At 47.7% G+C, this 13,559-nt stretch overlaps 1 protein-coding gene across 4 annotated transcripts in view; it reads left to right on the top strand.

Annotated features, from left to right (window-relative positions):
• YEATS2 (YEATS domain containing 2) overlaps nucleotides 1-13,559 on the top strand; it is a 1,415,500-nt gene that overhangs the window by 525,164 nt on the left and 876,777 nt on the right. For all 4 annotated transcript variants that reach the window (XM_085634927.1, XM_085634925.1, XM_085634929.1 and 1 more), the window contains one exon: nucleotides 5,615-5,785. In XM_085634927.1, the coding sequence (XP_085491053.1) occupies nucleotides 5,615-5,785 (171 nt within the window). The remainder of the gene's footprint in view (nucleotides 1-5,614; nucleotides 5,786-13,559) is intronic.

Genomic DNA, 13,559 nt, shown 5'->3' with positions numbered 1-13,559 from the left:
CCTATGACACTGTTAGTGCATATGTGTATGTGTCCCTTTATTTCTCGCCCATCATGAATGTTCCAGTATCTATGTCAGTGTACCTATTTCCTCTCATCTACCCATGTCCCAGTGGCAGTGCCTGCACACCAGTGTCATTGTGCCGCTGTCATTTTTTCTGTGTCATTGTTCATGTGCCCATGTCAGTATCCTAATTCCAATGTACCTTGTTAGTTTCAGACTCTCTGTGTCAGTGTTTACTTTTTCTAGTGTCTGTCTCTGTACCCAAACAGTGTTTCTGGGCAGTAACCCCTTGGCAGTGTTGCAGTGTCCAATGTCCATGTCCATGTCAGTGTCACAGTGTACATTTCAGTGTCTGTGACCCTTTGTAAGTACCCCCATGTCAGTGACTTTGCGTCTGTATCCCTGTGTCAGGGACCCAATTCAGCAACCACACGTCATACAAAAATGTTACATCCCCCCCAGTAAGTGCCCTTGTGTTACTGTCCTTTTACCAACTGGTGTTGTGTTCAAGCATACATATCTTAAGTGTTTATATATTCTAAAGTCCCTGTGACAATCTCCCCATGCCACTGCCCCATGACATTGGACCAGCATCAATGTTTGTGCCAGTGTCTTTGTCCCAAAGTCAATATCTCCATGTTGGTGCTCCATTATCTGTGTCCCAGTGGTACTATCCCAGCGGATATGCCCTTTTTGTCAGCATCACTGTGGTTCCGGTGTGTTAATGTCCTAATGTGTACCATGTGTGTCAATATGTGTGACTCATGTCAATGAATGACATCCAGTGCCACACTGCCAACATCCCTATGCCATTGTTGGTGCCACTGGTCAGTGTTCTAGTGTCTGTGTCCCAATGGCAGTGTCTCCATGTCCGTGGCCTTGCATCAGTAACCTCTGTCAGCAATCACAGGTTCACTTTTGATGTGTTCCCCAGTAGGTGTCCCTGTCTCAGTATATCATGTCACAGTCTAAAATTATGTCCCACTGTTTGGTGTCAATATTCTTGTGCCCTGACATCCCTGTGTCAGTGTTCCAGCATTAGTGTTTGTGTCTCGTGTCTGCGTCTCAATGTCACTGTTCCCATGTAAGTATTGATGGTCCTGTTTCGGTACCGCTGTTCCAGTGCCCTAGTGTCAGTGATTTGCCTGTCTCATTATCTTACTAACAGTGCACATTTGCTAGTGACATTGTACCAGCGTCCCCCTGTTAGTGTTCGAGTGCTGCGGGTCAAGATTGGTACACACCTAGTTACTAAATACTCCTTTCTGACAGTAGAGGTTCACTGAACACTGAGGTATGTTACGTAAACAATAACAACGCCCAGTTTTTAATGAAGCATTCATAACTGATTCTACATAGGAGCACTTTCTAGACCTGCGTCAGTTATGGGGAGAGACAAAGTGCAGCTGAAAATATAGCTATGCATGATGTGTGTGTGCGTTTTCCATATGTATTGTTTGTTGTGTTGGGATATGTGTGTGCTATATGCTTATTATGCAAGGCTTATATGGGCTGTAAGCGTGATGACTTATTCATCTGTGGCTTGTCTTTTTGCTTAATATGTAGTGTGCTTAATCTTGTGCTATATGTTGAAGTCTGTGTGTGCTGCACGTATGATTGTGTATGTAAAAGCTGGTTGATGGGATTAGGTGTAAACCCTTGAACAGTAGTTGGTCCAGTAGGCACAGTAGTGTGCTTCTTATGAGTTCTGTCTCTCATGAGGTTAATTAGCTGGATGTGAAGCTTGCAGTGCTGTTTTAAAATGAAAGCCAGCTCCCAGATATTTTCTTCCCAAGTCACTCTCAAGTTTGCCTACTGCCAGTATTATGCAATATACAATGCACAATTGTACAATGTACTGCAACTTACTGATGTCCAAATAGGTTTGACCATAAGTACCAATGCATTGCAGACTGCAATGTTTTCTGAATCTGCAGAATTCCACATTCATGCACTGTTGGTCTAACCTAGATGTGTTCTTTGTTTGTTGTAGTAGCTTTTCTATTCCTGTTTTCCACTGCATGCTGGTATTTGTAGTCCTGAATATATAATAAACGTCTACTAGACTAGGATTTAATGTAAAAAAACAAATTGATAGGTAACTTGTATTTCATAGGTTGAGTTGAGTGCTCCGATTTGTTTTTAACAGAGGTTTTAAACCCAAATGTAAATACAACCTTGAAAATACCAGATCCAGACAGGAAGCTGCTACCATATTATTGATTGTCCTGGACCACCCTTCCTGCTTCATGAGGTGTCCGCCTAAAAGGGGAGAGGTGCTTGGGTGGGACTGGTGCCACTGTCACTTCTCCATTCATGAAATAAAATGTGCACATGTCACTCACAATTAGCTGCGGTGTTGTGGTGGTTTATTTTGTTAAAAATATACAACTACTGAGCAGTGGCATAAGGCAAAATGATGCAGCCCCCTTGCAGAATGTGATGAGGGACCCCGGCGTATCCTAGATTGCACAGATAGTCATTACTCTTGGGCTCAACGGGGGGATCTGAAAGGTTGGTTCTTCTCTAACACTGCAGGGGCCGGCATGGGACAGTAGAGTGGCTTTCCAGAGTATTTAACGATTTCTTATTCCATGCCATTGCACACATTCTGCAATTGCATGGCTTAGAGGGTGAGAGGCTCCCCTCCAAAACAAGAAACCCTGGGGGCTGTGGGGGCTTCCGCTATGACCCTGCTTCTGAGCCATAGCAGGGTCACTGAAAGCATGATTCAAAAACCCCAGTTTTGTCTTGATGCTCTAAAATGAAGTCCTGGCTCAACTTAAGAGCTGCTAACATTTATCTCATATGCTTTGCCATCAGAAAGTCTTTTGTTCTCCTGCAAACAAATCACGGTGCAAGGCAGATTTCATCTTGCATCCAGGAAAGGGAATGAGACAGCTGAGGAAGACTCTCAGTTTAGCATATTCCTGTGTACAGTGCCACACCTAAAGAATCCCCCTTCACCTTGCAATCTTCAGTGCCAGGCTGGGCACTGGGGATTCTGGGCATTATCATCGAACAAAGGTTTCTTGTGTTTTATTTACAGCTTTAGCCAATAAACCGGCATATCAGTGAGCTGGGCAGTGATAGCTGTGAAAGGGGACACATGACCATACACATCAACATGTTGGAATGGGGGATGTACCAAAGAAGTAATGGAAATGTTTTTTCTCCATTAATTAACATTGAGCTGGAGGTCTTTGTCATAGTGGAGAAAGAAAAACTAAAGGCACTTTTGCTTAAAGATGATAGATTCAACAAAACTGGTATTATTTTCTGTCTTAGTTTTGGAATAGAAAGACAGCCTCCCCTCCCAACATCCATCACTAGAAACACGCGCACACACTCATCCACCAGCATAATATCAGTGGAGACATATGCAGACACAAATATGCACGTTGTTTGACACCTTGTTAAGGGTATGAAGCTCTATATCACTACAATACAATATACAGACTTTGACACTGCCACTAGTTCTGCTTAGTGCTGGTACCAAGCTATAATTTGTATTTCTTGTGGTTGACATTGCTGTCCCTCCCCCTTCCAATGCAAGCAGTGGCCTCGCATGCCTCTATACACAAACTCTTAATGCTACCCTCAGAAAAATACTGAAAGTTGTCTTTTCATTGAGTTCACTAACACCATACCCCAGTCCCGTAAACCCTGTTGTTCTGCACACCTTTAAAGACATAAGAGCATGTATTTCTATGCTAAAATAAGCTGTTGGAATGAGCAAACATTTATTTCTAAGACTTAGGGTAGAAGATTCCTTCTTCAAAGAGAACAAGTCATGTCAGGTAGTTTAGTCTTTTCAGGAACAAACAAAGAAGGACTTTAATGGCTATGGGGTTAGAAACATATTCACTACAGCACTACAAGAAACCTAACTTACCCTCCAATTCTCTCATAAGAATGCAAAATGATTTTGTTTAGTCTCTCATCGACTCACTTCCCAAGACCTGCTTTTCTCTTTTAACAGTGTTGAGGCCACGGTCATGGGATCACATGAGACAGAACCTCTGTGTCCCTTCTCAGGCGCAGGGTTGGACTGTGACAGAAAATAGGCTAAAAAAACAAAATAAACCTGGCCTCCTTAGTGAATCCGATAGAAAACCTCATATTTATGAATCAGATTGGTTTTGAGCTTGCAGAGACACACTCTGTATGGCTGTTTTGGAAGATACGGGAGATGCATGCATTTGTGCTTGCTGCAGACAGTCGTTGTAGTAATCAAATGTAAAAAAAAACAGCCCTCCAGACCATAAACAGACCACACACAGCCAAGATAGCCACCCCACTGACCCAACATATCAGTCGTCCTGCTACTGGTAGATTGCCCCAGGCGAGAGAGACCTACCCTGCTCAGCCCCCATATACAAGCAACAGGCTCAGTGTGACTTTATTCACTGACTAAACTAATGCTACTTTGAACACAGAGACTGGGTATGATTTAATTTGGTGTGTCAAACTATAAAACAGAATCAAAACCTGACCTGCTCTTCAACTTGGTTCAAGTGCAGGCCAGGGTGTCTTGCGCTGCTGCAGTCCTAAGAGGATCTGCATACTGAGGAGAAATGTTCCTGTTTAGCTCGGAGGCATGGTGGATAGGACCCGGGAGAAGTCTGCTTCCACCCTCCACCCTGTGCAAATGTATTACAATGTTGCTGTTTCTCTATCCAAAAGCCTCTGACAGTGACTCTAGCAGCGCTTTCCCTGCAGGCATTTTTTTCTCTCTCCTAAATCCTCAGCAAAAGCGAAAGGCATCTTTGTAAAAAGTGAGGCCCTGTTTCCTGCTTTTCTGTTAATAGGACTGCTGCTTCTGAGATGACCTCATTAACCTCGTAAGCATTGCAGAGCAAGCTTTCATTCTGAAAGCAATCTCTGACATGCTTACAGTTGCATTTAGGGGGGGCCAGGCATTATTATGGGGGCGCCCGGCTCCCTCAGGCCCCCCTGTGGCTACGCCCGGCATCATCCATATTTCTTGTGTTATAGCTTCCATACTTGTATTCTCAATTCAGAGTCCCAAGGCATTGACCTAAACTAATGCTGAAGAACCAATCAGTGGCTGCTTTGGAGAAGGAAACCTCTCCACCACACTGATCTTGCATTTAAAGTTCCACTTATGATGACAGATATTTTTCCTCCAGGTGGTTCCCATAGGCATGTCATTTAGTGATAGCCCAGCAATGATGCTGAGTTTTTCCATTGGAAAAAAATATCTTAAGTACATATAGAGAGAAGAGCTCGTAAGGCACTTGTCTTCCTTAGCGGTGAGAAGTATCACAAATTCTCCCTTCGCAAGCCACTTGCTTGCTTGGTTGGGTGAAAAGGTGCTGTGGTAATAAATAGTCACAAAGGAAAATGCAGTACAATATGTCCTTCTCTTCCATTGCACCCATATTTACCATTGAACACCTATGTTTATAATTTCCCCTGCTTTATTATTTTGGTGGCTTTCTTGTATCTGCGTTTTTCCTCTTCTATTATCCTTTTCTTTACTACTTTTCTCTTCATTCTTTTATCTTTGCTACCTTTGTTTTCTGAATAGAGGCACAAAATACTGGATCATAATTAGCTCAAATGTGTTTATATTTTTATGATGAAGGTGCTTATCAAACAGGAGTCCGGAGAGCCTCATTATCAGTCCTTGGTTACTAGTACATCGTCACAGCCAGCACTCCAGCAATATGTCACTGTGAAAGGCAGCCATGTTATTTCTGTGTCGCCACAAAAGCCTCTTGTGACCGCCAGTGAGGTGTCGAGTACACCAAACAAGGTACCTTTATTAATGCACCATCTAGCTTATTTAAAAAAAAATGTGTACAATGTCTTAGAAATGTATTACAATCTGTTTTGAAGAATATGTCTAACTATTAGCAGGTGAATAATGTGGCATGTGACAAATGTGTCATAAAAATGAATGATTTTAATCTCTGAATAAAGTTTTTGCTTGATGTTTTTGACAGTGGATGCTAAAACACAAGTACTTTTAATCTGGAGGGGGGAGTTCTTAATTATGTTTCTCCAGTTGAGTAACACCTGCAATAGGGACTAAAATATGTACCACCTCTGTATCTCCTCCCTTTGCAGATCCGTCCCTACTCACCAAAGGCAGCCCTAGGCTCTTACCTGGGAGTCTGCCTTTCCCCTTCATGAACTGGATTACCAACTTAAGCCCTCTTCTCTCCTTTGTCCCTACTCTCTATATAGAGTGGTTCTTGTCCTTAGAACTCTCCCTCTTTCTCTAACCCCTCCTATTTGCTTACCTTCTGTGATCAAAGTCTTGGACTCTGTGTAGCTTTAGTAGGCTAAAAATGGGTTTCCTTATTAAGAGATAAGGAGACGTGACTGAGCAAAGTGCCCATGCTCTTCACTTCTTTGCCTCTTAAGACACGTTCACGCTAGCCATATTAATGTGATAGGAACTGCTCTGGCATGTCAGATCAATTGTAGATGGGTGAAGAGTGCAAACTTAAAATACATTGATCTGTGGGGGTGGGGGAGGGGAGGGTGCAGTACCCAGTTGTAATACAGTCCGCTTCAATACTTAAATGATGTAATACCAGATTTTCTCTCAGGAGATCTCCATTAATAGTCATGAGCACTGAATAGTCCCGTAGCAGTGCTTTCACTCTACATAACCTTACTTTGGAAAGGCCAGGAAATATATTGCAGCCTTACAAATAGGCTCTATTGCCAATGTTAATGGGAATTTAGAATGAAAAAAGGGTTATACCCTTAAAAACCACTTAAACAAGAATTAAAAGTGATCTTTTAAAAGCATCTTTTACAAATGCTTTTGACTTCTTTTAAAGGAAGCTAAGGAATAACACATAGCAATGTAGTTGGTATAGGCTGCAGCATTGAAGCAATGTAAATAGGACACGGCGCGTAAAAGGGCCTTCTGATCTCCAGTGTCCCATCATGCCCTGTAGGTGACAGTTTACGCAGTTCTTTATTCATGCTCCTGCTGACCGGATTGCTGCTTGACCACACATAGAGAGTAAGCTTCTATCTAACTTTAACCGCTGCCTACCTCTAGGGTCACCTGGACTCTATACACACAATACCTCATTTTGGTGTAGTATATATAGAGCCAGTTTCCTACATGATTCCGATAATCTTGGTGTCTATAATTATATAAAAGTCTGTTATTTTTCTAATCTGAAAGAGACACGCTAGTGATAGATTCCTTACCTTAGAATTACCCCCAGGCGTCCGACTGGATCTGGACAGTTTTCGTCAGCAGTACCCCTGCGCAACGGTAGGTGTCGCCGTGCGGCTCCACGTCAGTCGCAGGCATCGTGATCGCCGGGATGACGTCATGGCAGCTACTTAGCCGCCGGCCTTGCGCGCTGACGTCAGTTCTTTCTTTTCCGCGCCAGCAAGCGCAGATCCAGAGAGAGCGGTACCCCTAGTCAATTTTTGACTGAGTTTTGGGGACTTTTGTGTCTATTTTGAGTCCTTGACTCCTGGTGTTCTAGGGATGCCAGGTTTCAAGTCTTACGTGGTTTGTCCCCGCATGATGTTGGGGACGGACCCACACTGCAAGTGTCTCTATTGCCTGGGGCGCGACCAAGACCCCACGTCGTGCCCCGAATGCCGGGCCATGTCTCCGAAAACTTTGCTGGAGCGGTCCCGAAAGTCGCTTGAAGCCCGGGAGTTGGCTCCGCGCCGTTCAAGGTCCCGGTCCTATGGGAGGTCGAGGGACTGGTCGCGAATTCCCCATTATCGTTCGAAGGTTCGCACTCGGGGTCTGGTAAGACAAAGCAGAAGTCGAAGAAGCAACATAGCTCTTCGCCTTCCCCTAGCCTGTCGCGCGACATGGCTGAGGGTGCAGGTGGTGCCAACCCCGCGGCTCCAGAGGAGCCTGCGCAGTTGCCTACGGCCTACCCGCCTTTCCCGGGTCCGTCTGCGATTCCGGCCCAGCTGCAGGAATTCCCATCAGCCATGGCCCGCCTGTCGGGCCCTGCCGGTGCGCATTCGGACCCCGCGGATCTGACTGGGGGTCCTCCTTCTTCGTCGACGGCTCCGGCCCCGACGTCATCGACCCCATGGATCCATGCATGGATCACAGCCATTTTCTGTCGCCCTCATACAACCTCCATCGGCGTCGGCCGGCCACCCGGCCGATGCTGTCCCCGGCTTCCACCCCGACGTGGAGACGGTGCCGGACCGGTGTCGATCGACACCGATTCCGACTTTCTATCCCTTTCTCCATCCTCCTTCTTTTCCGCCTGCCCAGCAGGTTACGGAGCACGGGGACGACTGGGAGGGGTCTGAAGACCCTCTCGCAGCCCAATGCGAGTTAGACCCGCACTGGGCAGAGGATTTGGAGGACGCAGGTGGACTGGATTTTTCTCCAGAACCTGGCGCACTGTCACCTTCTACTGTGGCTACGGAGGAGGGTGGTACTTATTCAGTGGTATTGCGTATGGCAGCCAAGGCTCTCCACCTCGAGCTCCCTACAGTGGCCGTCAGGACTAACCTCCTGACAGAAGTGCTTCGGCCGGCTGATTCCTCTGCAGAGCCGCTGCTGCCCATCAATGACGCCTTTTCAGACGTTCTTTTGGGCACGTGGTCCAGGCACAACACAGGGGCTCCTGTGGATAGGAACATGGCCCGACGCCATCGTCCAGCCCCGGGCGACCCCATTTTCCTCTCTCAACACCCTACCTCTGAGAGCTTGGTTGTCCAAGCCTCTGCGTCTCCGAGCGCATTCCCTTCCGCACCTCCGGACAGGGAATCCAAGAAGCTGGAGCAGTTTGGGAAGAAGATTTTCTCTTCCGCCAGTTCAGGGTTACAGTCTGTGAACACCGCATGCCTCTTGGGCTCCCACTCTGTGTGGGATACGGTGGCGCAGGTGCTGCCACAGTGTCCGGAGGAGACCCGGACGCTGCTCTCCCAAGCTATTGCTGAGGGGAGAGATAAAGTCAAGTTCACGATTTGTTGTGGCCTTGACACTGCCGACTCTCTGGGAAGAGCGGTTTCCACGACAGTGGCACTACACTGTCACGCCTGGCTTAGAGCAACTGGCTTTTCTGGGGATGTCCAGAATATTCTGATGGACATGCCTTTTGATGGCACTCGCCTTTTTGGCGACAAAGCAGGAGCGTTTTAAGGTCTCACGGGCTACGGCCAAGTCCTTGGGCCTTTCGGCCACGCACACACCTTCGGCTTCTGCTTTTCGCTCCTTTCGTGGCCAAGTAAGGGGCGCCCAAACACGTTTGTTTCAGAGCCACAGGCCTGCGCAGCAACAGCCTCAGCGCAGACGTGGGACCCACTGAGGTGGGTCACGGGGCCAGCAGGCGGGTCAGTCCACCACCCCCCCTGCCACCACTGCTTCCAAACCTTCCTAGTCCGGTGTTTCAGGTCCACCAAACGCCAGTGGGTGGCAGGATTCACCATCATCTCCCCCACTGGCGCACCATCACTTTGGACAGATGGATTTTACAGATAGTCCGAAGGAGCTACTCCCTCCCCTTTGAGACTACCCCTCCAGCCGTGCCACCTCAGTACCACCGCATGTTGGAGGATCACTTGGCACTTCTCCAGCAGGAAGTTGCTGCCCTCTTGGCCAAGGGGGCCATTGAGCGCGTTCCGACGCCAGAAGTAGGTCGTGGTTGTTACTCCCACTACTTCTTGGTTCCAAAGAAGGACAAGGGCCTGCATCCCATGTTAGACCTTCGGAACGTCAATCGCTTCCTCCGCAAGGAGAAGTTCAAGATTCTCACACTTGCTCAGGTCTGGTCTGCTCTAAACCCGCAAGACTGGATGGTAGCGTTGGACTTGCAGGACGCTTATTTTCATATCCCCGTCCTGCCGGCCCACCGGCGTTACCTGCGGTTTATGGTAAGCCACGAGCACTTTCACTTCACCGTGCTCCCTTTTGTCCTTACCAGTGCCCCTCGGGTGTTCACGAAAGTGATGACTGTGGTCGCAGCTCATCTGTGCAGATCAGGGGTTTCAGTCTTCCCCTATCTCGACGACTGGTTGTTGAAGGCGGGCTCACCCCAGGCAGTCGTCTCCCACCTCCAGACTACGGCCGACCTCCTGCATTTGCTGGGGTTCTCCATCAACGTGCCTAAGTTGCACCTGATTCCCTCTCAGAAGCTCCTCTTTATCGGAGCGGTTCTGGACACGGCGCAGTTTTGTGTTTATCCTCCCGAACAGCGCGTCCAGGCCATTCGGGCTATTATTCCGATCTTTCGGCCCTTGTCTTGGGTTTCGGTCAGGATGACCTTGAGGCTGCTGGGCCTCATGGCCTCCTGCATCCTGCTGACCAATCATGCCAGATGGCATATGCAGGCTCTACAGTGGGACCTGAAGTTCTAGTGGGCGCAGCATCAAGGGGACCTGTCAGAGTACGTCCAACAGTTGCAGTGGTGGCTCACGAACCAGCATTGGGTCAGCGGCAGATCACTCTCCCTTCCCCAACCAGAGCACACTGTGGTGACGTATGCGTCCCTCCTGCGATGGGGCGGCCACATGGGAGAGGCAGAGATCAGAGGCCTCTGGTTTACGGCGGAGTCCAGGCTCCATATCCACCTTCTGGAGCTCCGGGCGATCCTACTTGCACGGAAGGCATTCCTTCCCTCTGTCAAGGGGAGAGTAGTGCAGGTGTTCACAGGCAACACCACCGCCATGTGGTACTGCAACAAACAAGGTGTGATGGGGTCGTGGACCCTATGTCAGGAGGCTCTGCGTCTCTGGACATGGCTGGAAAGTCAAGGCAGTTCCTTGGTGGTTCAAAACTTGGCAGGTTCTTTGAATGCCAGGGCGGACGAACTCAGCCGCCGGTGCATGATGGATCACGAATGGCGTCTTCACTCGGAGGTGGCGCAAGATCTCTTTCAACAGTGGGGAGAGCCTTGATTATATCTATTCGCTACCGAAGAGAATGCGCAGCGTCAGCAGTTCTGCGCGTTGGAATTTCCAAGGCGGCACTCGCTCGGCGATGGTTTTAATCACTAGTGGAGTTGCGGTCTATTGTACGCCTTTCTGCCTATACCACTTCTAACCAGAGTGCTGAAGAAGATCAGGTGCGACCGGGCCCAAGTTATTCTTGTGGTCCCGGACTGAGCTCGAAGAGTTTGGTATCACGAGCTACTCGGTATGAGCGTGGATCCCCCGATCCAATCCCCCGATCCAACTGTGCCTCTTCAAGAGGATCTTCTGTCTTTGCAGCAGGGGACGATCCTCCACCCGAACGTGTCCAGCCTCCACCTCCATGCGTGGAGATTGAGCGGCGATAGTTGATTCCATTTGACTTGCCTCCTGAAGTCTGTGATATCATTCTGCCAGCCAGGCGTCACTCCACTAAATCTGTATACGCCTGCAGGTGGAACAAAATTGTTGCATGGTGCACAGCAAAGGCCCTCTTTCAGTAGTCCTTTTGTTCCTTCTTTCTTTTGCCCGGCAGGTCTCTGCTCTGGGCACTATTAAGGGCTACCTTTCTGCAATTTCGGCCTTTCTCAGGATCCCTGATCAGCCCTCTCTTTTCAAGTCCCCTGTCATAAGTAGATTTCTCAAAGGCATTACTCACCTTTTTCCTCCTCTTCCGTTTGTGATGCCACAGTGGGATTTGTATCTGGTTCTTGCTTATTTGATGTGTGCTCCTTTTAAACTGCTTCACAACTGTCCTTTTCGTTTACTAACTTTGAAGACTGCTTTCCTGGTTGCCATCACCTCCGCTAGGCGCGTGAGTGAGCTCCAGGCTCTTTCCTGTGAACCTCATTTTCTGTCAGTTCATCCGGACAAGGTTGTGCTCCGCACTCGTCCTTACTTCTTGCCAAAGGTTGTTACTCCCTTCCACATTGGGCAAACTATCGCGTTGCCCACTTTCTTTCCGCCTCCGCATCCTTCCAGAGAGGAAGAGAGGTTCCACCCTCTGGACCCCAAACGTGCGCTCTCATTGTACCTGAATCGCACACAACAGTTCCTGGTGGACGACCAGCTCTTTGTTGGCCTCGTAGGCGCCAAGAAAGGCCGGGCTGTATACGAGAGGACTATCTCCCGCTGGGTCATCTTGTGTATAAAAGCCTGTTATTCTCTGGCTAAAAGGAACCTTTGGTGGGGTTGCGCGCCCATTCTACCAGGGCGACAGTAGCTACCACTGCATTGGGATGTGGTGTCCCCCTGCAAGACATCTGTCAGGCAGCCACGTGGGCCTCGCTGCACACTTTTACTAAGCACTATTGCCTGGACAGCCAAGTCCGGAGAGACTGCTTCTTTGGTCGTTCTGTTCTCCGGGACTTTCTGGGGAGATCTTGGTTCGCGGACCCACCACCGGGGTTGGTATTGCTGGGGTATCTATTCTAAGGTAAGGAATCTATCACGAATGTGTCTCTTTGAGATGCACAAGTTACTTACATTCAGTAACGATATATCTGTAAGAGATATTAGTTAGTGATAGATTCCTTACTGCCCGACCCATCCTCCCCGTTCTGCGAACTTATTTCTAGGGTTAAGGGCATCCCTTTCAGGGCCCTAGTTTCAATGCACCAGTGGTCAGTATCTTGCATGGCTCTGCGTTCCTGGCGCGGAAAGTCGTTTACAGAACTGCGCGCGAGGGCGGCGTCTAAGTAGCTGCCGTAACGTCATCCCGACGATCACAACACCTACAACGGACGCGGAGCCGCTTGACTCCACCTTCCGACGCGCAGGGGCACTGCTGACGAAAACTTTCCAGATCCAGTCTGACGCCTGGGGGTAATTCTATGGGAAGGAATCTTATCACTAACTAATAACAGATATATCGTTACCGAAAGTAAGTAACTTACATTTTTTCTTGTGTGTGTCTCATTTATTGACTCTCTGCGCGCAGCAAATGCATCAGTATCATCATTAAAACTTTTATTTCAGTCATGAGACCATAAAAGTGCAATTGCAATACAGCTCATACAGGTAGGTTAAAAAAAAATGCAATGTACAATAATAGCCTAATAATAAAATATCAGTCGAACCATGATCAAAATTTCATTAAATAAATAAATTAAACACTATTAGCACAATACAGGGCCAAGACTGCAAAAAAACTTTGCCTATTCCAGGATATATGACATGGCCCACTATGTTGTCTTCAATCTAAAGGAGCACCACACTTGCGACGATTAAATATTATCAATACAAAATCAGCAAACAGTCAGATTAAAACTTGTGAAAAAGCTGCTAAAAGAGATAAAAGAAGTGGAACTTTCTCACTCTTTCAGCAATTTCCTTCTAATTCCAACAAATGCTTTACACTCCCCTCGAATAAGCCTAAGCTGCTCAACCACAGTTGCATCAGTAGAGCACTTGGGATTGTCAAAGTAAGCCCTGTAAACCAATAAGGGTTGTCTGGACTTTTTGAATGGTGCGCCTCTGCATTGGCCCACTACAGTTAAAGACTGCTTCCTACAGATATTTATCTATGTTTTTTGCAAAATGCTATCCCTTTGTGCGAACTGACCAGATTGCGGCAGAAAAATGGCAAAAACAGACCGGCACAGGATCAGTATCTTATGTTTGCCAGTCTCATATGACACACACAAAAGGTGCTGGGAGGCTGC

Source organism: Triturus cristatus, chromosome 11, assembly GCF_964204655.1.
Source record: "Triturus cristatus chromosome 11, aTriCri1.1, whole genome shotgun sequence".
NCBI classification, from domain to species: Eukaryota; Metazoa; Chordata; class Amphibia; order Caudata; family Salamandridae; genus Triturus; species Triturus cristatus.
This window is presented reverse-complemented; position numbering and strand designations above follow the sequence as displayed.